Raw genomic sequence first — 27849 nt, forward strand, 5'->3', positions numbered from 1 at the left:
TCTGAAGAAGGGTCTAGGCCCGAAACGTCATCCTTCCTGCTCCTCTGATGCTGCTTGGCCTGCTGTGTTCATCCAGCTCTACACCTTGTTATCTCAGATTCTCCAGCATCTGCAGTTCCTACTATCATTGAATCTAAAACCAAGGTTCAACAACTGCTGTATTGACAATGACCAGTGGGAATCTTTCCCAACAGTAATAATCTTGTAATGGAAATAACAAGTAAGATGTAACAAAACAAAACATCTTGAAGTCCTGATGTCGACTTTTTATATTCTATCTGCTAGACTCTGTCTCATATATAAAGTTTAAGGCAACAGTCCTGGATGAGTAGCTGGGAGCACAGATCACAGTCAACTTTGACTCGTGCTCCCACTGAATGTGATTTCCCACTTGGGATCTGAGATTTACTGTCAAGTATTAGTCAGGACTGATGGAAGGATGCATTGCACTGGGAACTCTGTTATGTACTGATACTGTATAGTATAACTTTGCTAGTCCCTTTGTCTTGGTATTCTCTGTCTCCGTCCACCTAATTTCATCTTATGTAAAACATTTTTCTTACCAAAACCCATCCTGTGCTTTCATGTTTGGATGGTCCACCACGAACCTGAACTGCAACATTCACTCGGTCTCCAGGTAACTCTTCCAAAAGCTTGACTCCTTTGGGAGACTCAGTGACCTGCTCACAACAAGTAAGTAACCAAGAATTAGAAGAGGTAAATGGGACTAGTATATCAATAATGAACAATACAGAACCATACAATGGGAAGTGGCAACAATAAAGAAAGATGTACTTGATACGAAAATATAGGTAATTCACTCCAGACCGGCCAACTAGAAATCTAAATTTAAACAAGGTAATAATTTATGACTAAAAATTAATATTAAGCCTTAGATATTCTCTTAGGTACTGTGGTGCTGGTGTCTATCAGCAGACTAATGGTCTAACGTTGGAGGTAAACAAGAGGTAGCAGCATCATTGCCCACATTCTCCACTTTATCCTATTTCAGTGGTCAATCTTGCCTCAGAAGGTTGGGGGCTCATCCTCCAACTCGAGGACTTAGGCTCAAAAATGTTGATCTTGCTCTTTATGCACCTTCTCTGCAGCTGCAACATTGCATTCTTCGCTCTGTTCTATTACCCTAATGCAGTTTGTATAGTATGACCTGCCTGTACTGCATGCAAAACAAAACTTTTCACTGTACCTAGGTACATGTGACAATAATAAATCAGATCAAACTGAATCAAAATCCAGGCTACTACTCCAATGAAGGAGTGCTGTAGAGTCAGAGGAGCTGTTTTTCAAATGAGACATTACATTGAGGGTCTCCCTGCCCACTCAAGTTGACATATTAAAAAAGCAGATTATTGGCACACAATAATATTGCAGTTTGTGCATGTTTGTTCTGTGAAAACCAGCTGCTGCTTTTCCTATCTTACAACAGTGACCCCGCTTCATATGTACTTCATAGACTATCAAATTTTTGGGACATCCTGAGGTCAGAAATGTGTCATATAAATGTTAAGTCTTTTTTCCTTATTTTCAGGAGTCTGCTCCTAAGATTAATACCTAATCATAAAGCCCAGACTACAACAATTACAATCACTCATAATCCAACAAGACTAATATGACTTTTAATTGTGCCATCAAGGATCCTTCTCCAGTTGTTCCAGAAGGAGACTGACAACGATTAGTGGTTCAAGGCCATTTCATTAAACTGCAGTTTTTACAAGCAGTGACGGAATGTGGAGAACGATAGCTACAACAAAACTCCACTTCACCTAATCTCACTTCAGTCCTCCAAAAAATTGGAAAGAGTAATAAACCATAGGGGATGGTCAAACCATAAAAGTGATAAGCTTATCACTTTTATGGTTTGACCATCCCCTATGGTTAACTTTGCTCCTAAATTTTTAGCTCATGTTAACCACATTAGGAGAAACTATTCTCACTTGGAAACAGATCAGGAACTAGAGGGCACAGCTTTAAAGTGGTTTTCAAAAGAAGCAATTGTGAGGTGAGAAAGAAACTTTTTTTCACAGAGCGGGTAGTTAGTGTCGAGAATACATTGCCTGGAAGTGTGGTGGAAGCAGGTTCAACTGGGCATTCAAGAACAGCATTGGATGGTTATTTAAATTGAAACAACGTGTAGGGTTAGGGGGAAATGGACAGGAGATTAGCACTAAATTGAAATGACCAGAAAATCAAATGTGGACAGGATGAGTCAAATGCCTTCTGAACTGTAACAATTCTGTGATTCTGTGAACAGGAGAAGATATTAGTACACATTTTACTTTCCAGTTTTGGTCCTCAGCTTGGAAGTTGCAGTTTTGTGTTTTTTAAAAAAAATATTCATTGCTAATACATGCCATTACACTATCGCCTAATTTCAAGACACTGGTGGGGTTGTTTCTGAAACGTCATTTCCATTTATCTACCTTTTGTCTACCTTTTCTCTAGGACTTATGAAACCATCTCTTGCAATTCTCAAAATGAAGAAGGGCCATGCTAGTCAATGGGCTCAGCTAGAGACAAATAGACCGGTATGAGTTTGAACAGATTGTGTTTTGTAAACTGGTCACCCACTTTTAATGTTCGATGCCTGCTTTCAGAGCTATTTTTAAAACTAGTGCAAAATTCACTTCCGTTTCAAATTCAAACGTAACCCAACTCCAAATCTTTTCAGTGAAAGAAAATAATGAAAGGTCGCAAAATATAACAAATATGCAAGATATTATTTTGTCAGCATTTTTATATTTATAGAATGGCTGTTAGATGAAATTATCCAACAGAGTGCTGACTGTCTGACTATTCAATGAGAAGTTAAAAGCCAGATTTAGTTGTATGGTGGTAGCAGCCAAAATCCTGCGACTGTCTGCCTTCTAAATCAAGCAGCAAACATTCTCATCCCAGACATGCTACACTGCATTGTTTTTGAAATAACAGTGAACAAGTTTCAAGTGAAGCCCCTTCAATTTCAATGTCAACTTCTGTGATATTGTGAACACTGCGATAAAATGCACAAAATTTCATCTATTGACAGTCCCATTTCCTTTTGTTCATCTTAGTTATACATATTATTAGAAATTAAAAATGGGTTGCAATTATATGTCTAGCTCATGAGCTTGTAAGTATCTGATATCAAAGGCAATATTCCCTAATGTCCTATGTTGTAATGCAAGATATCGGATGATCTAGTACTTTCTTAGTATTTTGACTTCTTGTTTTTCTTGTCTGGAAACTTGGCTTCCTCTCCATCTACCAACTGCCACTAAAACTCTTGCTTATGACGTTAAATTATTTCTTCCAAAATGAAACACCATTTCAGTTGCTCTTAAGGACAAGAGATCCTGCTGTGTGTTTTATGGATTGTAATCCTTTTCTCATAGAATGCTTAGACATGATTCTAAAAGAGGAGTTTATCCAAAAATTTCTAATCTGTGGTCAGTGACATAGTATCTGAGTGGTGAATGCCTGGTAGAGGAACTGCACATTAAACAGCCAATTAACTACATTCACAGGGCCAACTGCAAAGGTAGAAGACACCTCCTGATGATAAAACCTGTCCTCAAAGTACATCAGGAGAGGAAAGAGCTGAATCTCTCAGAATTGAACAGCACCTAAAAAGGCACAGTCATAGAATCCCTACAATGTGGAAGCAGGCCATTCAGCTCATCAAGTCCATACCGATTCTCCAAAGAGCATCCCACCCAGACCTACCCCATCCCTGCATTTACCGTGGCTAATCCATCTAGCCTACACATCCCTGGAAACTATGCAATTTAGCATGGCCAATCCACCTAAACTTGCACATCTTTGGATTGTGAGAGGAAACTGCAGCAGTTAGAGGAAACCCACACAGACACAGGGAGAATGTGCAACTCCACACAGACAGTCACCCAAAGCTGGAATCAAACCCGGGTCCCTGGCACTGTGAGGCGGCAGTGCTAACCACTGAGCCACCGTGCCATCCTAATCATCTTTGGCCGATAGATCTCAAGGTTTGGATTTTGCTGGGTCATGTTAAATCTATGTTACTAGATTTAATAATCCATAGAACGTAGCTTCAGATCTTGCCATAGCAGTGTGTGAATTTTAGTTGATTTTAAATAACAGCTTCTGAAATAAATCAGGAATTAAAAAGCTGGTGTCAGTGAAAATAACAATGGAGCTGCCAGATGGTTGGAAAAATATAATTCAACTAGTTGGCGAATAGCCTTTAGAGAAGGAGGGCTATTGTTCTTACCCAGTCTGGTTTGTGCCTGCAGTCCCACATACACCAACATGGCAGCTCTCAGCTGCCCCCTGAAAGTGACCATTTGGCTAAATAGTGTTCCACATTCTCTCCTTGTGCTTCTTGCCAGAGTGAAGGTGAATGTGAGATTCGAGGGGAACCGGAACATTGGACTACATGTCTTGGTATAAGCCTTGAATGTCTGTCTCAGTATTGACTTTTGTCTGGGCTGGATTTTATACTCCAGGGTGTGCTCTTCCTGCCACTTAGCCCCATCTGTCTCACAATTCTTTGTTGGGAAGAGGTGGAGTGGGGGCCGGAGGGGAGGTTGGACAACTCCTGTCCACCTAGACTTGGACCTTTTGGTGTACTTACCCAAATAAGATCACTTAAGATCCTCATTCCTCCTACCTCACCATTCTGTTATCTACAGAGGGATGTCCATACCATGTGGAAACTACCAACTTCAGCCCCATAGGCTGGTGATAGGCAAGTGGGCAGTGGTAGTGGAGGGGGGGAGTGGGGATTGGGGTGGGCAATGGGGGCAGGGGAGCCTCCTTTGTGGCTCCCTTGTGCCCACTGAAGTAATTCGTCTTTCAAACCCTTTCAAACACCCAGGGTCTGAAGCTCTGTCCCACACCAACACCCATCCTTGCCTTACTAGGATCTGCCTTCCTGACCCTAGTGTTACCCCAGACGTACCTCCATTGTGCAGTGATGTAGCTGTGACCTCAGCAGTCATGTGATAACGACTCTGCCAGCAGGTTGGAACTAAAACAGCTCTAGGCAAAGATGCCAGCTGCTCAATTATCCAGTCTAAATTGTTAATAAGAGATAGTAAGAACTGCTGATGTTGGAGTCAGAGATAACACAGTGTGGAGCTGGAGGAGCACAGCAGGTCAGGCAGCATCAGAGGAGTAGGAAAGTTGACATTTCGGGTCGGGACCCTCCCAAAACGTCAACTTTCCTACTCCTCTGATGCTGCCTAAATTGTTAATAATGTTGTTTGACCATACACCTCGAGGATTGGCTTGGCCTGAACTTATCTGAACAGATGGACCCAAACTGGAACATGAATGATTTCATTGCCACATTCACAACGCAAGAACTTGTAAGGCTGTAAAGCAAGAACAAAGTTTTGGGGACAAAATCTCTGAAGTGTTTTCTTCAGTAAAAATGAAATTCAGCAACAAAAAATTTATGTTGGAACCTTTCACTATTTGTGACCTTCACGTGAATGAATGTACTAAAACGAATTAGGCAAATTGTACAGCTGTCCTACCTTTCTCCAAGTGACAATGGGAGTTGGAACAGCTTTCACTTCACAGGATAGGTAGACTTGAGCACCAGTCACATTCTGGACCGAAATTGGTGTGAGTACAATGGTAGGAGCTGTGAGAAAACAAATCATTGAAACATTTACATTCCAGAAAAAAGGAAATGTTTTAGGCTGAATTGATCCATACCAGTGCAGCAGCTTGAAGTTCAGGTTGTGAAGCTTTTCATCTTGCTGCTTCCTGCTTTTTGGCAAGTGTTTCAATAGTGCAAAGTGAATGATTTACTCCCTCTGCTGGCTGACATTGCACTTTCTTTCAGAGTGAAATCAGGAAGGAGGAATATTTCACACAGCGTTGCAGAATGTTATAGAACACTTCCCTTTTCAGAACAGGCTTGTCCAGCTGGCAGCTCCCAGGCCATGCTGTGGCCCTCTTAGGGGTCCTATGTGACTTGTGACGTGGGTTTTAACTACAGGTAAAATAAATGAAAGATTCTTCAATGTGATCAGAGGCCAATCAGTCTTTCTCTCCCAAGTTTGTTGATAGGTTCAACAAGGTCAAGTTCAGTAGAAAATCTAGAATAGAAGCTGTGGATGTCAAATCATTTGAAAATTGCTAGACTAAGATCCAACTGATTTTTAGGTAACCCAAGGATACGAATCAAATATGTGTCAACGGGGATGAGATATGACCAGCCATTATATGGTTAGAATGTTGGATACTGAAAGACCCCTGTTATTCCTATTTTCCCTACTGGTGCGCTCCCAAGGAGATACAGTCCTCTCCCACCTTGGCTTTGCATTTTGTTTCTGTAGTTATTTCCTGGTGCCATTAGCATTTAGCATAATAAAAACAAAACACTGGTGCCCATGATTTAACTGATCTAACTGGACTGGGCGTAAGACTAGCCTTGGAGTTATTGGAACAAACTTGTAATATTTATCTAGTCAGGGACTAGATTACAGCGTAATCGTTCAGTTAGGTTGGGATATCGATGAAGTAAAGTAAAATCTACCAAATGCCAATACAGGTTGACTCTTGGTTTCAGTTCCTTTCATCAGTGGAAGGACTGAGATGCCACCATCACACAGTTTCTTCAGTCAAGCATCACTGCCAATGTGATATGTTCTGAGTGCTGCCCTACATGAAGATCATCCAACATAACATAACATAACATAACATAAACATAACCTAATATAAACATAACAACATAACATACCAAATAACACAACAAATCAAAACAAACTTCTGAATTCTGAAGAAAAGTCGTATCGGTCTGGGAACATTAACTCTGTTTTTCTCTCCACAGATGCTGCCTGATCTGTTGAGTTTCACCAGAATTTTGTTTTCTTAATAAAGATCAGGTACTGGGTGAGACAGCTGTCTTGAAATCCAATAACATTTACTGTGTTATAATATGACAGAATTGTACATTGTGCGGGTTCTGTGCTTTCTCATGTTAGTTTACATTACACACTGACAACTGAAAACACCACACTGACTCCTTCACACTGAAAGAGTGACTGGAGGTGAGATGGGTACCTTTATACTGGGACGTCATGTGTAGCAGTGTAATGTAACTATCTTAAAGGCACACTGCCCGCCTGGTCTGGAATCGATGCAATAACACAACCAGGTCATTGCCAATCAATTTTAAAGTATGTTCAGAAGCAAACAGTCAGAATAGACTGTATTGCACTTCAGGATATTGGATGGCACTAATCATTTAAAATTGATCAAACACTCTGGATTTTCGAATCAATTGTTCTTTTGTCTGATTAAAGCCAATGTGTAAGAGTTCTGGTTTCAGTGTTTTGTTCCCAAACTTACCTTCAATTTACGCAAAATGTGGCAGAAACCCACAACAACAAAGAAATAGCACTGTATCATTTCTGTGAATTGCAACTCTCAAAGGTAGCACATGAAAGGTTGCCATCCCTGTCTATGTATATATACACACACATACATATGCATACATATCGTTGACAAAACACTACTATTAATTGATCATCAGATTGCAATATTTGATCTGTGCGTCAAGCATAGTAGTTGATCCCTTTGTCAAACCTTGTTCATTCAGTGTTGCATTTCAGTTTTGTATATGAAGCATTTACACAATCCCTACAGTGTAGAAAAAGGCCATTCAGCCCATCAAGTCTGCAAATGACCCTCCATAGAGCATCCCACCCTGATCTACCTCATCCCTGTAATCCTACGTTTCCCATGACTAATCCACCTAGTCTGCATGTCCCTGGACACTATGGGGCAATTGAGCATGGTCAATCCACCTAACTTGCACATCTTTGGACTGTAGGAGGAAACTGGAGCACATGGCAGAAACCCACGCAGACATGTGGAGAATGTGCAAACTCCACACATACAGTCACTTGAGGCTGGAATTGAACCCAAGTCCCTGGCGCTCTGAGGCAGCAATGCTAACCACTGAGCCACTGAGCCACCATGCCACCCCTTTTTAAACACTTCTTTTTTATTATGAAAGCCAAATATAAGGACTGGAACTTTTTCTGAGTTAAATTTTAAGTACACTTCAAAAACATTTAATTGGCTATGAACAAAATGCCCTGAGGATGTGAATGGGTGCTACGTAAATTCAATATCTTTCTCTCTTGATTTTAACTCCAAGTGGGAGAAGTATGGATGGAGGTTGAAGCAGTGGCAATCTGTCTGGCCCTTTCCACTGAGAGACCTGGGAAAATCATTCCCCAGCTCAAACCTGACAGGAAACCCCGTTTCTTGGTGATTGGGAATTTGGGCAGCAGTAGGCTGCTGATGGGAGCCCACAAGAAATGGTCCCACCATTTGGATATTTGATTGGATAGGCCATTGGGAAACAGCATAACCATCATGGGAAGAGGAGGGATTCCAGAGATTTCCTTGCGGAGTTTGGACGCTTTCTGGAGGCACAGGTTCTTCTTGTCACAAAATGAATGCCTTCACTGGCCTTTAGTTAGAATTGCCGTCGGGTCCCACTGATATCAGACTTGGTCTGCCAATGAAAGAAGGACCCACAGATCAGCAGATAGTTGTCCTTCTCACCTACTGACAGGAATAATATAAGGTGGCAATCTTCAAGAAGGCAGTGAGATCAGAGTCTATCACAGCAACCATTTTTAACTGTCTCCTAGGCAGGCAGAGTTAAACAGAAATACCTTTCAGGAAAAAATAGAAAAAGACCTTGCTTTCAGTACCAAACTTTGGAATGCAATGGTACAACACAGCCAGTTATCATTTAAGGTATGCTTAGGAAAAACATGCATATATTTGCCTTATAAAAGCACAAGATTGTACAATAGTGGTGACCTTGATCACCACTTGAATGTCTAACCAGACAAAATAAACCACTCTCTATTAACTGTCATTCTAGATAATCAGGCGTCTGCTTCCCAGGATGAGGCTGCTTCAAATCCTGAACAATGTATAATACTGGAACGAAGCCAGAATTGCTTTGTAACTGCTCTCAAGCAGCTGAGTGTCTGAAAAGTTCGATAATTTCATCACCCTGTCTAATTCTGTTCAGAATGAGCCCCAGCATAAAAAAACAGATTGCTGTGGCAGTATCCATGGGGGTCCAGTGTCCACAGTTCACAAAGATTGCTGTATGAGCATACGTGGGTTCTTAAGCTGGGAGATCCCGTGACCCCATCCCCACAAAATCTTGGTCAACCTTGGCTGGTCCCTTAAAGGCCAGTGTTTTTGAAAATGCATCGCAACACCTTGCTTTCCTCCAGTCTGCTCTGCTGTGTGTAGCTGGAACAGTTAAAGGCAGTGCAGTCAGCGTAAAGCATTCTTAAAGGGGAAAACAGCCCATCACAAAAAGACAGCAGGTCGCTGAAAGCACTGAAATCCTGCAGTGTAAATGCAATCCAGATAGTTACTGCTTTAAATTAGATGGCAAACCAATTTAGAATGCTTTTTGATTCAAAAATCAAAAAAAAAATAATGATCTGGACGTCGCTGGGCAGAAATGTAGGTGGTAGAATTTACCATGTAATAAAGCAGGACCTAATGAGGTCTTTACAAAAGCTGCTCGCCTAACGACACTGTTGGAGCTTATTATGAAGTCCTCAGTAAATCAATCTTCTTATTAATGAAGTAGTAGAGTGTTGTTAAAGGAGGCTGTTGCATGTTTGCCAAATACCCTTCTATTATGAGCGAACCTAGGGTATCTATAGGGAACCTAGACTCCCCATGGACTACACATAGATTTTGATCATACAGCTGTTAGATTTCACAGTGATCTATGAAGGGCCATCTGCTCAGAATACTCCATCTGTAAAATTATGAAGAGGGCAATATCTGCAGCAATGCTTTTTTTTAAAAGGAGTGCATAGTGACTGAAACAACTCTTTATATCAAAGCAATTTCCTGAAGGAGCCTTTAATTAACAACAGGGATACACATGCACAAAATCCTAACAAGTTGCTCGATATCCAAGGAGCCAGAGATCATTTTGATAACCATTCTACCTTGAAGGTAAAAGTAATCCATTATAATGTTCTTTAGTGACCATTCCCAGACAACTGTCTCCCCCCTCCAATTAACCCCTTGCCTACTTATCAGCATTTTCACTATTTAATACTCGCTGCTCAAAGCTCCTAATCCTATTGCGAAATCCTTTTTTACAGTGTAAAACACAATTATGAGCAGACTTGACCAAAATTAGCAGCAAACATTATAAGTCAGCAGTCACCAGCTCCTGTAAAAATGGCTTAGACACACAGACAAAGAAACGACAAATGAAAAGGCTAATCAATGCACTCTCCACCTTATTGATGGACTGCTTGCTACATTCTTACCATACAACGTAGCAATGCAATTATGTAGGATGGATATTTGAAAAAAAATGGGACAGTGGGTTAGCCATGCTCACCCCAACTTGCTCAATCACCACCTCTTCACTCTCGACACTATTTAAATGTGGAGGGAGTGGCCTTCAGACAGACCATCACAGAAGCAGTAGGTTTCATAGAGAGGCAGTCTTGTTTTTCAAAAACTGGAAATACACCCCTTTACAATGTCACAATTCAAAGGAGGATCCAGGTCAGTTGTCTGGAAGCACAAGTTCAAACACATTGAGGTCGATACCTGGAATAGTATCTGGTTAGATAGTGGAGGCAAAACTTAACATCATTCGGAGCCATTTAGACAGCGATGGGGGATCATCAATTTGCATGGAAAGGTGAACGAGAAGGGTGAACTTACTCAGTATGTGATTATATACAATTCATAGAATCATAGGACCCTACAGTGTGGAAGCAGGCATTCGGCCCATCGAGTCCACACAGACCCTCCGAGCAGCATCCTACCCAGACCCAAGCCCATTCCTGTAACCCTGCATTTCCCAAGGCTAATCCACCTAGCCTGCACATCCCTGGGTAGTATGGGCAATTTAACATCACCAATTCACCTAACCTGCACATCTTTGGATTTTGGGATGAAACCAGAGCACCAGGTGGAAACCCACACAGACACTGGGAGAAGATTCAAACTGAACACAGACAGTCCAACGCTGGAATCAAACCTGGGTCCCTGGCGCTATGAGGCAACAGTGCTAACCGCTAAGCCACTGTGCTGCCCTAAGGTGGTCCAGTTTATTATCGAAGCAATTGAAGGCAACCATTGATTTCAGTCCCCATAAAAAGCATTCCCATACAGACCATTCCCATTTTCTCCTTGGTCACTTCACCAGGCTATTTGACCCTGAGTTGAGCATCCAACTTCATGTCCTCTACAGTACCTGGGTGTCTGTCTAAGCACCCTATGATCTGTATGCCCTTGTTTGCTATGATCTGCCTGTGCTGCTCACAAAACAAAGCTTTTCACTGTACTTAGGTACATGTGACAACAAATCAATTCAAATCAAGTCTTCCACCACTGTAATAGTGACCATCTCCACTTCTAATTCACACCAACTTCTGCTAAAACCCTTGAATGTGATTTTATTACCTCTGCACTCAACTAATCCGATGTCTGCCTGTTTAGCCTTTAATCCTCCAAAAACCTCAGATCACCCAGAACTCTGGTGCCCAAATCCTACCTCTCTCAAGCTCCAAACCACCTGTGATTGCAGCCTTTATTCTGATACTCTGTTCTGTTAAGACATTATAATGCTCCACGTGGGAATGTGAAAAATAGGACATTTATGCAGCCCCCACAAAGTAAGTTATGTCCCTTTATATTCACCCTAATGTTAAATATTACTCATAGAGCTGCCCTGTTTAAAATTAACTTGAACCAACGAGCAGGGAGCCTGAGGAACTGGCACAAGACAGGGACAGCTGTCATATGCTTTCACCATCACTAATTTAGCACTTGGAGCCTGCTGCCTTGTACTGGCAGAAAGCCCGTGTTTGTTGCATGTGAAGTCCCCTTTGTAACAAGGAGGAGTCAAGCTACCTACTTCATACAATTTGAAAAATATAAATATCGCCTGATTCAGAAGAAAATAATTTTGAACTATTGTGGGATGTGAGTGTTCACAGGCAAGGCCAGCATTTCATTCAACCGTCACAGCAAAGAAGGAGGCCATTCAGCCCACTGTGTCTATCCTGGCTCTCTGAATGAGCCCAGGCACCAACCCTGCATATTCATCCTTTTCAGTTAACGATCTAAGACCCTTCAAAATGGTTCAATTGAACTTGTAGACACTTATAACCGACCTGTTCAAGTAGATTATGACATATCTGGGGCAGGTGGGACTTGCTCCCTAACCTTCTGGCCCAGTGATAGGGACACTATCACTATGTCACAAGAGCCCTCAATGGAACTTGTATCCCGTCCCTAATTGCCTGTCAGAAGGTAATAGTGAGTCACCTCTTTAAACCACTGCAGTCCATGTGGTGTTAGGCACAGTGCTGTTGGGGAGGGAGTTCCAGAGTTTTGTCTCAGCAGACGAAGATATAATTTCAGATCACTATGCTTTGTGGCACTTGCAGATGGTGGAGTTCAATTACAAATGCTTTTTTCCTTCTAGGTGGTACAGTTTGTGGTTTGGAATGTGGTTTTGAAGGAGCCTTAGTGAGTTACTACTGTGTATCTTGCTGATAGAACACCCTGCTGATACCTGTGCATTGGCAATGGAAAGAGTGAATGTTTAAATTGCGGGTCGGGGTGTGAATTAAGTGAGTGGCTTTGTCCTGTATGCTGTTTGGCTTCTTGCGTGTTGTTGGAGCCATATTCGTTCAGGGAGGTGGAGAAAATTCCATCAGACTCCTGGCTTGTGTCCTGTAGATGGTGCTGAATGGTGCAATCATCAGGTGACATCTCCACTTCTGACCGTTTGATGGAGAAAAGGTCATTGACTAAGTAGCTGATGATGGATGGATGTAGGAAACAGCCTAATAAACTCCTGTAGTACCGCCCTGAAACTAAGATGATTGGACTTCAAGAATCATAGCCAAAGTTCCCTCTAAGCTGCATACACAGACAGACACACAGACACACATACAAACACAGACGCACATAAACACACAGACACACACACACAGACACACATATGCATGTTGTCTGGCATGAGTAGTCCTGTGAACTCCACTTTTAAGGATACCTGGTGTTGCTCCTGGCATGTCCTCCTGCACTCTTCATTGAACCATGATTGATTCCCAGCTTGATATTAATGCCAGAAAGTAATTGATATGCTTGATAGCATGGATGCCCAGCTTTTGAACAGGTAGATTTGTTTTGTATTCACCCCATTTAGCACTGTGAAACTGCCATACCTCCAAATGGGGATGTGTGCTCAATGCTAAGACAGGACTTTCTCTTTACATGTTTGTGCGGTGATCAATCTTACCTATATTGACCCTATGCCAGCATAGGTACATTTTAACATATTTCTGAATGCATCTGTGAGGGTGAGAATAACAAAGTTGTGCCATCTATTAAGAAGGCGTAAATTCTCTCCAATAAAAGAGATGTCAAGGTTGTCAGAAAGTTGTATTATGCAAAGTGGAATAGTCCCTATAATAACGGCTTTCAGTATTTGTCAAGTGTGGAGTGTAGTTCATCTTAGCAAATAGCCTAATGAAGGCACAGGCTACTCCCACTCACTGCAACACCACAACAGAGTACAGTGAGGTGCTCACTCATTCCATTGTAAGAATTCTGAATTGCAAATATTTGCAGCACAATTTGGCTTGATTTATATGCTATCCTGTACCAAGTAGTGAAGAGCTGAACCAACCCCAGATCCCACAGATATGGCTCTCTGTAAAAAAATTTGAGCAACTTAACAATTATAGGGTAGCTCAGTGAATAATCAGTGTACATGCTTCAGCGAACAATCAGCAGGCACATTTCTGTGCATAATCCTCGACAGCAATTTCCAGTCCCGTGACCTCTATCACCTACAAGGACAAGGGCAGCAGCGGCAAGGGAAAAGCATCAACTGCACATTTCCCTGCAAGTCACACACCACCCTGACTTGGAGCTATAATCGGCATTCCTTCATTGTCACTGGGTCCAAATCCTGGAACTCCCTTCCTAACGGCATTGTGATTGTACCTACATCATGTCAATTCCAGCAGTTCAAGAAGTTAGCTCACTAGCTCTTCCTCAAGGGCAATTACACCAGGCCGCATGGCAGCTCAGTGGTTAGCACTGTCTCACAGTGCCAGGGACTTGGGTTCGATTCCAGCCTCGGATGACTATCTGTGTAGAGACTGCACATTCTCCCGGAGTCAGCATGGGTTTCATCTGGGATCTTGGTTTTCCTCTGGATGCTCCGATTTCCTCCCACAGCCCAAAGATGCGCAGGTTGGGTGGACTGGCCATGCTAACTTGCCCATAGTGTGCAGGCTAGGTGGATTAGCCATGGGAACTGCAGGGGTATGAGGATAGGGTAGGAGGTTCTGTCTGGGTGGGATGCTCTTTAGAGGGTCAGTGTGGTCTCAATGAGTTGAATAGCCTGCTTTCACTGTATGGATTCTATAAGACAAAATTCTTACTAAGGCTAAGAATATGTGTAGAAAGGAGCAGGGCGTTACAATGGGACATGGACAGATTACATTGTTTGTAAACGGGAATTCTGATGAGGTTCTCACAGTTCAGTAACAGGAATACAAAGTGCAACCTAAAGGTAACCTTCTGTGGTGATATTGCATGACATGACCCCACTCCGTCCTACCTCAGAGTGAGGATAGACTCTACGATAGCCTTCCATGACCAGCTGCTAGCAGATAGCCTCCAAAACAAAGAATAGGGTTAGCCTGGTCTAGAAACTAGTTGGAGACTGTAATATGAGGGACGGACGTTGTGAAACCAGGTGCAGTGCACCAGTTTGGACTCAAAGAAGCCACTGTTGAAGAATGCAACGTAGTACATCACTGTAATCCTCAAGTCAACTCCCAAAGCCTAGCTGACCATGCTGTCACACAGCATTCTCTCAACCATCACTAAGATGTTGCAAATGTCTCCTTATCCACTAGGATGAAAACAATATCCTTCCACACTGCTTTAAAAGGAACAAACCCTTCTGGACCACATTTTTAAGTCTTGACAATTTGACTTCAGTCGTGATTAAGCTCAGAAAGCCAACTGAAGTTCTCATTAAAGCCCCAGTGCAAAGGGTCCCGAACACTGAGCTTCTGTAAGGCTCATTAGCAAACATTATCCACAGACCAACAAACTTCAGCAAATATGATTCTGAATATACAGATTAAAAACTCTCCAGTGTGTGACACAGAGCAAGCTATGCATCACATAACTTAATACTTGATCTACAATTACGAAGGAGACATCATATCTATGTACTCCACTAACCCGTGTGACAATTGTGTTCCATAAACAAATCAATATACAATTGTAGTTATTCCTCTATATTAGAATTGTTAAATCTTTATGCATGGGGTGGGGTGGGGCATTTCAATTTTTCTCCCACGTGAGAAGGAGGTGAGCAGATTTCAAAAATACAATTACTAAACAAAAAACTGAAAGAACTGTGGATGTTGGAAATCAGGAAAAAAGAACAGAAGTTGTTGGAAAAATTCAGCAGGTCTGGCGACATCTGTGGAGAGAGAAAGAAGAGTTAACATTTCGATTCTGGTGACCCTTCTTCAGAACAGTTCTGAAGAATGGTCACTGGACCTAAAATGTTAACTCTGCTTTCTCTCTCTACAGATGCTGCCAGACCTACTGAGTTTTACAAACAATTTCTGTTTTTACTACAGAAAGATAATGTTCGCTGCAACACTGAGCGTAAAATTAAAAACAAAAGCAATTCTAAAGCAATACATTGATAATTTAAAGGAATAACTAATAAAACTATAAATATAAAGTGCTGAGCAGCAGAAGTAGTTAATAAAAGCTTTTTTTTTTGCCTTTTTCCATTGAGAAGCAGAGTTAAAGTGAGACAAAGACTAGGCTTCAAGTCTTGATCAATTAGGAAGGAGGTGGGAGCAGGCCAGAACCAAGGAGTTGGATTTAACTCATAACACTGATCTTAGTTCACCTCTGGTAGTACGCAGTCTGGGCTGGCCTTAGTGACATTTGCACGGAAGCAGGTTTCCTTTCAGTCTCTTTATTTTCTCTATTCTAATCTGCATTGTGGGGGCAGGAGAAGGAAGTGGAGGGTACCTGTATATCCAACTCAATCTCAATCACACCCATCAATTCACCCAAATCTATCTGAACATCCATAACCAAACTGCCCACACCCATACAGATTCACCGACCCCTTTCATACACCCATTCCCTCACATCCATACACACACCTCTGACACATCCATGTACCCAATCATTTGCTCTCGCTAACCCCACACAATCATTCACCCACAAACCCATACATAACCATCCAATCACTCACTCATTTCCACGTACACATCCCTCACACCCACCCATTCATACACCCGTCGAATTCACCCACATCTTCAGCCACATACCCAATTCATGTACGCACACTGGCCTGGGATGTTTGCTGAGTGATGTCACTCAAAAGCAGTATAACAGTCATGTAGTGGTTCCAACATATGCTTCTTCCTGGCCAGTATAGCATCCCAGGCTGTGCTGCTGCTGGAACTGTTGTTCATCCTGACATTTCTAACTGTCCCATGAACCTTCCCCAGTGTGGCAGCAACCTGACTCGCATTCTCCACCTTCTCAAGGGATGTGTCTAACAACTTTTGCACCACCCCTCACGCAGGTGATTTGAGATGAAGAAAGATGGAGCAGCAATACTGATTGAGAAAGGGGCAGTAAGGGATATGCACCAACATTAATGAAGTGGGAAAAAGGGCAAGGGGCAAAAGAGTGGCAATGTGAGCCAAGTTAGAATGTAGAATGTCAACACCACTGAAGGAGGGGACCAGAAGCCGCCTTGGGAAATGAAAATGCTTGGCATGGTGAACATTGCAGCTTACTCCAGGCCTTTCAAACCTCATCAATAAACTATGGCTTCCAGTGTTCTTCTCTACCTCAGTGGTAATGAAGGGACTTATTGTTTCTATTTGTCTATATTGTGAGTACACAATGTCATGACAACAGATCATAAACCCAAAACACCTACTGAACTTTGAATTGTAATGTATTCCTTTATAAGAGGACATAAAGGCTAGGAAATGAATGAGAATATCAATTTTGAGCAATGTAATTGAGTGGCTATCTGGAAGGCCTGTGTGGTTTATCTTCATCCTCAAGGGAGACCATGGAATGTCACATTCAATGAGTGTCAAGGAAGCTTCAAAGAGAAGGACTTCAAAGGGAAAAGTGTACTGCAAATTGAATTTTAACTCCTTGTGAGTTATCTCAGGCAGTGAATATGATGGAATGTCACTCCCCAGAATCCAGTATACTACATTCACTGTTCACAATGTGGTCTCCTCTACATTGGGGAAACGAAGTGTAGACTGGGTGACCACTTTGCAGAACATCGACATTCTGCTTGCAAAAAAGACCCTGAGCTACCTGTTTGCCTGCCACTTCAACACACCACCCTGTTCCTTGGCCAACATCTCTGTCGCAGGCTTGCTGCAGTATTTCAGTGAAGCTCAATGCAAGCTGGAAGAACAACAGAGATAACAAGGTGTAGCGCTGGATGAACACAGCAGGCCAAGCAGCATCAGAGGAGCAGGAAGGCTGACGTTTCGGGCCTAGACCTTGTTATCTCAGATTCTCCAGCATCTGCAGTTCCTACTATTTCTGGAAGAACAACACCTCATTTTCCACTTGGGGACCCTGCAGTCCTCTGGACTCAATGTCGAGTTCAATAATTTTAGGGCCTAAACTCTCCCATCTCTAGCCCCCTACCCCACACACCAGGCCTTGTTATCACATACCCTGCCATTATACACTACCTATTGTTAGTCACTAACAGTCCCCATTACCAACTATTCACCCTCCCAGCCAGATCGTTATCAACTCCTTTGTCTATCCAACTGCTCTTCTCTCTCTTCGGGCTCTTTCCTATCGTTTACACCTTACCCCACGCCCCTCCCTATTTTCTGCATATAAACCGATGTTTTCCCAGCTACCATCAGTTCTGAGGAAGGGTCACCGGATTTTTTCTTCACAGATGCTGCCAGACCTGCTGAGCTTTTCCAGCAACTTGTTTTCGTTCCTAACACACTTTTAAAGTTTTGTCATCACTGTCATGTTGGAAAGGTAACAGCTAATTTGCACATGTTCTGCAAAATATGAATAACATAATGACCAAACAAGCTGCTATAGTGGTGTTACTTGAGAATAAAAATCAATCAAGACACTGGGGGAGCTCCCTAGCTCTTAAAAGCAGTACCATCTGAAAAGACAGAATGAGGCGTTGATTTAATATCAGTTGCAAAAGCTGGCATTTCTACCAGTGTCACACTCCATCATATTACCCTGGTGTAACCTGAATAATGTGCTCAAATCTGTAGACTGGCAACTTGACGCAGGAGTGCAAGGGCTACTCTGGAGCTTTGCTAATACTACAAATGCTGACCAGCATTTTCAAATGAGTTTGCAAGCGATGTACACTTATGATAACATCTCTCAGCTAGAATAAATTTTTCATTCAATTGTCTCACTCCAGCTGGCAACCCATCCAACCATTGCAAAATGCGTTCTTATTTGTGATCACATCCAAGGACAAATATCATGCAACAAAAATTGCTTAGTTTAGCTTAGCGTCATTTGTAGCTGTCAATGAAACAAATAGGTGCATTTATTCACGCAATGTTCAGTGGCTTTTTACAGTAAAATGTGATTTGTAACTTCTAAACAAACTCCCTTCAGAACATGAAATCAAATACACAATTGAGTAGTATAAATGCTGCCAGCTAGGGTTCACTTAGTAAGCACTCCTGACACAAAGTCATAAAATTCTAAAATCGAAACCCCCTCCACAGCTTGAGCACAATAATCTACATTGATTGAATGCTACACCATAGGATTTGCTGTCTTTCAGATTCAATGTCAAATTGAGGCACTCTTCATTTTGTCAGGTAGACATGGCTTTATTTGAAGGACAACGGAGAGGTTATCCCTAGCATTCTGGTCAATACATTTGTTCCTCGTTCACAAAGCAGCTTATCTGATTATTATCACATTCCTGTTTGTGGGAGCTTGCTGTGCACACATTTGCCAATGCATTTCCCACCTTACAATAGTGACCGCATTTCAAAAGTACTTCCCTAGCTGTAACATGCTTTGAGAAGTCTGGAGGGCCTAAGAAGTGTTACATATACCAGTTAACATTAATACAACTGAAGGGCAGGAAGAATCCAGCATTAACGATAAAATTTATGTTTGTGCACATTTTGTTCACTGGTCTTGATGTATGAATCCTGTACAAAGTATTAGCCAAAGCCTTACAACCAACACCACTCCTACATGCATCCAACAGCATGTTATATCCTGCATGGATACCACCCCAAAACACTTCAACCTACATGAAATTACTTGTATGTTTTCAATAGATCTTGGTGTTTTGATTTCAAATTTATTCATAATTAAGATAATGATGCAATGAATAGGTACTCCGAACTTCCAGACTCAATTAAAACAGACCATGGGAGTATTTAGATTATTTGTACTCTTATGGATCAACAATACCTAACAATGTCACTGGTTTTGAAAAGAAGTGGAGGGGAGAGGTCAACAATGCACGAGTTTAAAGACGATTGGCAATTTTGGATAGAAGGCAGGGGGTGAGGGCAGAAAGGAAAGTTGGAAAATCACCAGTTTAATGACAATGGGTTTGAGAGAATATGAGTTGGGTCTCCTTGACATGTGCAGCTTTGATAGAAAATGGGAAGCAAGTACCACAGAACTAGAGCAGACTCAAGGGGCTGAACTGCCTAATTCTGCTGCTTTGTATTATAGTCTTGTGGTAAGAACAATTGAAGTATTCACATCAATCTCTTTTATTTTTGATGGAGTTGTTAACCTTTTAAATTTACCTATTTGTTTTTATTAATTTGATTTTTAAAAAATAATCTGAATGTTTCACTACATTACATCATTTTGTGTAGTTAATATGCTTATTTATTAAAATAACTTACTTAGATATGATAATTTACTGGCTTCATTGAAATAGTTCACTTTTTAAAAATCAAATTAGGGTATTTGTTTGAATAAATCAACTAACTTATTTTATCAAATTAACTCACTAATTTTATTGAAGTACCTTAGTTTTTTAGATTAACCTGCTTCTTTAGTATAGTTCCCATTTATTTTAGGTTATTCTATTCAATTAGCCCACTGGATTCATTAAATTAAATATTTTAATAAATCAACTAGTTTATTTTATTCAATGAATGCATTTACTGTGTTAAATTTACTTGTCTTTTATTGATCTCTTGTTTGCAGCAAGTCACTAAGGCTTCTTCAAGTATTTCTCTCAAACCCATGATATGCACCAAATGGTAGAACAAAGGCAGCAAGAAATTGGATGCCTTCAGCTCCAAGCTCCCCTCCATATCACACAGCATCCCAGTATGGACATACATTGCCACTCTATCATTGGGTAAAGCCCTTACCCAACAACATGGAGGGTGTATGTTTACTTTACAGGCTACAGTTGTTTAAGATGGCCCATCACCATATTCTCAAGGAAACTAGGAGCCTGGAAAATATAAGCATAGAATTATGAAATAGCCCACAAAAGGAGGGCATTTAGCCCACTGAGTCTACGGTGGATCTATTGAAGAGCAATCTAAATTGTCCCACTTCATCCCCTTTCCTCCATATTCCAGCAATTCCTTTTACTTCAAGCATTTATCCAATGCCATTTTGAATGCGGCTGATTCATTATTCACTGCCCTGTCAGATAATGTATTCCAAATTCCAACTGTTCATTACACTAAGAAGATTTTCCTCACATTGCCTGTAGTTCTTTTGCCAATTGACTTTGATTATAGGCACATCAGCCATTGAAAACAGATTCACTCGATTTCACCCTGTCATGATTTTAACCATCTATCAAATCTTCTTTTTTATTTCCTTCTCTGCTCTAAACAGAGTAGCCCATATCTTCTGCAGTAAATCAATGAAACTGTCGTTACTGCCATTCCAGTAACAAAACCAGCAATTGCTGAAGAAACTCAGTAGGTCTGGCAGCATCTGTGGAGAGAAAGCAGACAATGTTTCAGGTCCAGTGACCCTTCTTCAGAACAGTACTGTTCTGTCCTGCTGAGTTTTTTCAGCAATTTCTGTTTTTGTTTTTGATTTCCAGCATCCACTGTTCTTTTGGTTTTCCATTCTATTAAGTTTTGTCTGTACCACTGCAAAGCCTTTATTCTATATCTCATCAGTGCTGTTCCAGATTTTGGACTGCCTGATGACAACGTATGGTGTCAAACGTGGAATATGTTCTGCTTGTTGGACATAATTATTTAGTGCAATAGTTTAATAAAGATGTATTCTGAGCAGAACATGGCTCCTGCCCTCCCCAACAAGGCTGTCCTTTTAAATGAGTTGGATGCTGACAGACTATATTGTCACATTTCACCTAACTGGCTCTGTTTGACGTTTAGCGGATTGGGATGGAATCCATGGATTCAAAGCTGATTTTTTTTGAGACAGACAGTAAAGAGAAAGGAAGAAAGAAAACAGATCTGTCCCAGCTTCCAAGGAAACGGCTTAAGTCTCACCTGCTCCAAAGGTGTGTCATAACATCTCTGAGATAGTAGGAACTGCAGATGCTGGAGAATCCGAGACAACAAGGTGCAGGGCTGGATGAACACAGCAGGCCAAGCAGCATGATGAAGGGTCTAGGCCCGAAACGTCAGCCTCTCTGCTCCTATGATGCTGCTTGCCCTGCTGTGTTCATCCAGCCCTGCACCTTGTTGTCTCATAACATCTCTGAACAGGTTGATTATAAAATATCTACAACTGACAATGAAAACCAAAAATTCTAGGAATAACAAAACTCATAAAAGGATACAGAATTCACCTGAGTTCAATAAATGATGATGATTCCAGTGGTGCAGCACAGGCAGGCTGAAGAAGACACAGCCTTCATCCAGAAGTGAAGGATAAGCAACAATACAGTTACTACAACTATTTCTGTAGCTTGAACATAACATTGGAGCATCTACACCATCTAGACCATCAGAAACAGCGTTGAAGAGATTCTGCAGATATCTATCATATTTGACTGAAAATGTCCCTGTTGAACTTAACAGGGGTCAGGTTAAACCTTAGATATAGAAGAGCTGAATTTTTTTATGAGGATGACAGAGTTTTGAAAGTCTTTGTGATTGGCAGAGTAGGCTCAACAGGCTGAAAGTGGACGCACTCCTGTTCCTACCTTCATATCCCCATGTTCCATTGTCACAGTAAAACTTAGATGATGTTCAAGTTAAAATAACAACAAGCTGAAGAATAAAAGGGAATAAAGGGTGGATGAAAAATGTTTAATTACACCCCTTGCCTCTTAAAATGTTTCCTTAAAACCAGCCTCTTTGATCAAGTTGTTAGCCACCCGTCATAATATCTGCTGATACATCTTGACATCAGATGTTGTCAAATAATGCTACTGGAAAGCACTCTGGGTTGTTTATTCCAGCTTAAAGGCACTGCATTAAAGCAGTTGTTGTTGCATTGATAGTGGTGAATATAAAAATTAGCAAGGAGACATGTCACAGGAGACTCCCCATGAATGAAATGGATCTGCGAACACTGGTCATCAGAGACAGAAAAAGATCTCTTCTGGGCAGCAAGGCTACATTATAAATAACTTAATGCCATGAATGGTAGCTTCCTGGTGTTAGGCCAAAGCACAGGCCAGAGAGTCAGGAGGAGGGTAGGAGTCTCTCACATATGCACTTGGATCATCAATATTTAAAATGGTGCCCAAATCTGAGTACACTTTCCTCGAAATTAGATTTGAAATATGGATCAAGTCAGCATGGGGTCCACTATACCTTTCACCCTTCAGTCCAGTAAGAGTTTCATAGAGTCATAGATTTGTACAGCACAGAAACAGACCCTTTAGTCCAACTCGTTCATGCCAACCAGACGTCCAAATCTGCCTAGTCCCATTTGTCAGCATTTGGCCCATATCCCTCTAAATCTTTCCTATTCATGTACCTGTCCAGATGCTTTCTAAATGTTGTAATTATACCAGCCCCCACCACTTCCTCTGGCTGCTCATTCCATACACGCATCACCCTATGTGTGAAAAAGTTGCCCCTTAGGTCCCTTTTCTATCTTTCCCCTCTCATCTTAAACCCATGCCCTCTAGTTTTGGACTCTCCCAGCCTGGAGAAAAGACCTTGTATATTTACCCTATCCATGCCCCTCATGATTTTATAAACCTTTATAAGATCAACCCTCAGCGCCTGACGCTCCAGGGAAAATAGCTCCAGCCTATTCAGCCTCTCCTTATAGCTCATACCCTGAAACCCTGGCAAACATCCTTGTAAGTCTGTCCTGCGCCATTTCAAGTTTAACAACCACCTTTCCTATAGCAGTAAGACCAGAATTGCACACAGCTGTGGCCGTGTTCTGTAAAAAGACAATGCATGATCAGAAGGTGGATATATCATTTTTGTCTAACACCTCGATTTTTGTTGTTCAGCTGACAGGGACTGCCTTCACCTTGTTTTTATTCTTACTTATTTCATCTGGTCAGAGAACCTCCTGCAAGGACTCTTTTCCCAACTTGGCATCATTACTTCTGGAGTTCCTACAGAATCCGTGGTCCTGTCTTATTTCCCATTTACTTGCTGACACTGGGCAACATCAGGCAGAATTGTCTGTTGCCTTGAGCAGTGTGAGCAATGATGGGAAAGTTACAAAAACACGGTGAACTTGAAAAATCAATTTCCTGATGTCAAGAAAAAAACATTCTGATCCTTCCCCAATGGTTTAAATGCCAAGTTCTAATTCTCGCTAAAGATTGGTAACTACCTTACGCCCATGCACTTACATCTCAATGTTAACAAATTTGCTTCTCCCCTCCTTCCCTGACAAACTAGATGGTGCCCATTGCTGACTGGGAAGGTGAAGCTATTACTTGGTGCCACCGCTCACCACTTGCTTCTCTGGGCCTTCAGTCAACTCCGCCATCACTGCCATTTTCCTGGAAGCTGCCTGGACACTCTCCTCTTTGTGCACTAGCCTGTCCCAGCTGCAAGCTTCTCTGACCTGAATTGCTTTTCAATACATGGTCTCTTCTGCCCTAAATCATAGGTTGCCAGCCTCTGTGGTTAGCATTTTTTTAGAGCAGAGGAGAGGTAGGCAGCTTGTAACTGTTCAGTGCACTGAGAAATCAAGCACTGTGCTACATCCATGTCACACCTACAGCGACCAGTCCTTACTGGAGTGAAGGACAGTCAGAGGTGCTGTCACTATTTAAGTTGACAGGCCAGACAGGACTTTATAGAAAATCTGCTTACTGCATGAATGAGCTGGGCTTAGATGTCTTTTCATTGTGCCATTGTGGGACATTGTGTTGGCGGCCAGCTCCTGCTCAGTCCAAAGTCTATGTGGATCTAGTTATTTCTACACTCCTTGAAGTTTCCTGTTGCTGAATAAATGCTTTCTTATCCAGACAATGCTGGCAACTTTAGGTGATTCTAGTGTCTGCACATTACGGATTTTACTCATTATTAAGGAGAAAGCAGCAGTCAGTGAGTCAGGGCAGTACTGTTGCAACGCGCTGAAATTGGGTGGTTTTTTTAAGCTTTCAGTCAGTGATGTTTCCCATGTTAGGCAGTAGTATGCGAACACTTCTGAGGCACCGCCTTTCTAACACGTTGTCCATCAACGCCTCCAGGTCCCTGTTGGCAAAGTGAGGAGATGTCTTGATTTTCTACACTGTGCCCTCAGTAATGGCAGTCGAACAGCACACTGTGACAGGCAGTACCTGGCTTGCAGTGTCTGAACCGCTATGGAGCTGCAGTTTAAATCTGGTGCCAGGGGTGCCAATATCACAGTATACTGGCAGCGGTGAATATTTCTGCTTCTCCTCCCACACAATTCTGTGTGCCAGGCACCGTGGAGGCCAGTTGTGTGATTAATGAGCTGAAGAGTGAACGATTCCATGAGAAAAGTCAACATGGGCCATGGCAGATTGCTGGCCGTGAATTGCACAAAATGGGAAAGGTCTGACCATACCTTCCAATATGCTCCAGCTCATCAGCAGATAACTCAATTTCACCACTGCCTTCTTGTCTGATTGGTTAATGAACTGAAATTTCCTCCAATTAAACATTGGCAACACCAAAATCCATCAGCTCCACTCCCAAGCCACCAAATCCATCCCCTTCCATGGCTGCTGTCTCAGGTTGAACCCTGAGTCCTATGTGACCTACTGCTAGGCTTATTCTCAATCACCGGCCTCCATCCCACATAATATCACCCATCTCCACTGCTGTCTCAGCTTATGTGCTGCTGAAACCTTCATCCATGCTTTTTCTAAGTTCCTCTCTCATCAATGCAATGCTGCCCTGGCCAACCTCCCTTCACCCAGGATTCATTTATTTGAACCGATCCAATAATCAGCCATCTGCACCCAGTACAATATCATGCTAAACTGTACCAATTCCTGTTCCCCTACTAGCCCTATGTTTGCTGACTTAAACTGGCTCCAGGCATTGCAAAGCCTTTTCTCTTCAAGTTTGAGTCAATCCATGGCCTCACACCTCTTATTTCTGCAACTTCCTCCAACACTGCAACTCTCCAACACTCTGCATCCTTCCAAATCTGGACATTTGTTCAGTGTCTTTCAATTCCTTTGACCCACTCCTGCCAGCCTTGCCCTCAGCCATTAGCATGTAAGGTCTTGAATTGATATTCTTAACCTTGTCATTTTTTTATTTCTCTTATTCCTGATGACCATCTTTAAAATCCTCCTTTTCTCACTTAGCTTCTTGTCACCTGGTCTAAAGCTCCTATTCTGTCCCAGTGACAATGATTGTCTGATCTGATGACTGTTGAATTTGTTGAATTGCTGCTCTGTCCTCTATGTTACTTAGCATGACTTGACACTCAAACTGCCTGGACCTCCCCTGTCCCCTCCAATTTCATTTTAAGCTGTTTCAAAATCATTTAAAGAATGTTGCCGTCTCTTCACGCTCCTTGCAGTCATTTACATTTCTCTATATTGCCATCTGCCAATATTGTTCCGCCACTTAATGTTTTGACCAGCTCAGTCCTGATTATTTTCTTCTGATTCCATAGCCCCTACTGAGTTAATACAATCTCCAACATTGACCAAGTTGCACTGCTTTTTTGAGTCTGAAGCCATCGATATAAATTAGAAATCATCGAACGCTTGCGTGTCCCAATTAGTACTTTCTTCAAGCTGATGCAATTTTTCAAAGAAGGTTTTCCACCCACACCCTATTTCTTATTCATATGCAACTAGACAGGTAACATACAAAACTAAGCTGTGTAAAATTGAATATGTTGTTCCCTATTTCCAGCATTTGCTATATTTTGCTCTCTGCAACACTTTACCTGGAGTCATAGAGTCATATGGCACGGAAATAGACCCTTCGGTCTAACCAGTCCATGCTGAACATAATCCCAAACTAAACAAGTCTCAGCCACCTGCTCCTGGTCCATATCCCTCCAAACATTTTCTATTCACGTACTTATCCAAATGTCTTTCAAACATTGTAATTGTATCCGCATCGACCACTTCCTCAGGACGTTCATTCCACGTGCGAACCACCCTCTGTGTAAAAAATTTGCCTCCTGTCTTTTTTAAACCTCTCTCCTCTCACCTTAAAAATGTGCCCAGTAGTCTTGAAATCCCCCATCCTAGGGAAAAGACAACTACCATTATCTCTATCACTGCGTCTCATTATTTTATAAATTTTTATCAGGTCGCGTCTCTACCTCCTACGTTCCAGTGAAAAAATCCCAGCCTTTCTTCATAACTCAAACCTTCCATACCTAGTAACATCCTGGTAAATCTCTTCTGAACCCTCTCCAGTTTGATAATATCCTTCCTATAACTGGGCAACCAGAACTAGACACAGTATTCCAGAAGAGGGCTTACCAATATTTCTCAGAAAATAAACACCTGCTAAAATTGGGTGCAAGATGGACGGGTGGCCACACCGTAGGCTACATTAAACTCTAGGCCAGTGCTGTTAATTTTTATCCGTCCAATTCACAAAACAAGTCTGCTAAGGAGCAGTTCCACAATCAGAAGTGGAGTCATTAAATGGTCCGTTCTGGATCCCTCACCAGGAAGAATGTAATTCAAAGTAACTCATTAATAGAGGGGCAAAGATATTGTTATTCAAAATTAATCATTGGCAACGTCCTGGTGCTTTTCACTGTAATAATGTTTTACACATTGCAGTTGCTTTGGTTCAAAACTACAGCTATTAAAACAATAACAGTTCCACTTTGCATTAATGTAGGGCTTTCAACACAGTAGACATGTCCTAAGGCACTTTACAGGAACAGTATCAAGATGTTTGGATTGGCAACTGGTCAAAGAGGTGGGGAGGCAATAAAGGGGCAGAGGTCTACAGGAGGAATTCCAGCCTTTAAAGCCTAGATATTGGAATAGCTGCCAATGATGAGTGATGAAAATAGGGATTACAAGAGGGCAGAATTGGAGGAGAGTATAGATCTCGGAGGGTGTACATCTGGAGGTGAGATACAGAGATGGGAGGGCAAAATCTTCAGGAACCCGCTTGGAAGGATGAGAATATTAAAAGCAAGGCATTCTCAGGCCAGGAATTAATGTTGGTAATTGACCATTAGGACAAAGTGTGTTTGGGGCTTGATGTGGCTTAGGATACAGGCAGCATAGTCTTAAGATGGGTTGAATGTTTATTAGATTTGGCAGGTGCGAGCCCTGTTGAATGTGGAGGTAGCCAGTGGGGGAGGGTTTCAGAAGGAGGTTTGCTGAGACAGGCAGGAGAGGGGCAG

General features: G+C 41.9%; 1 protein-coding gene across 1 annotated transcript in view; it reads right to left on the minus strand.

Annotated features, from left to right (window-relative positions):
• The window catches only part of LOC109918762 (insulin-like growth factor-binding protein-like 1), a 53768-nt gene that overhangs the window by 4546 nt on the left and 21373 nt on the right, over window positions 1-27849 (minus strand). Inside the window, exons 2-3 of the mRNA XM_048597007.1 lie at window positions 5520-5629; window positions 564-680 (exon numbers count right to left, since the gene is read on the minus strand). Coding sequence (XP_048452964.1) covers window positions 564-680; window positions 5520-5629 — 227 coding nt within the window. The remainder of the gene's footprint in view (window positions 1-563; window positions 681-5519; window positions 5630-27849) is intronic.

Source organism: Rhincodon typus, chromosome 1 (genome assembly GCF_021869965.1).
Source record: "Rhincodon typus isolate 14 chromosome 1, sRhiTyp1.1, whole genome shotgun sequence".
In the NCBI taxonomy this organism is placed as follows: Eukaryota; Metazoa; Chordata; class Chondrichthyes; order Orectolobiformes; family Rhincodontidae; genus Rhincodon; species Rhincodon typus.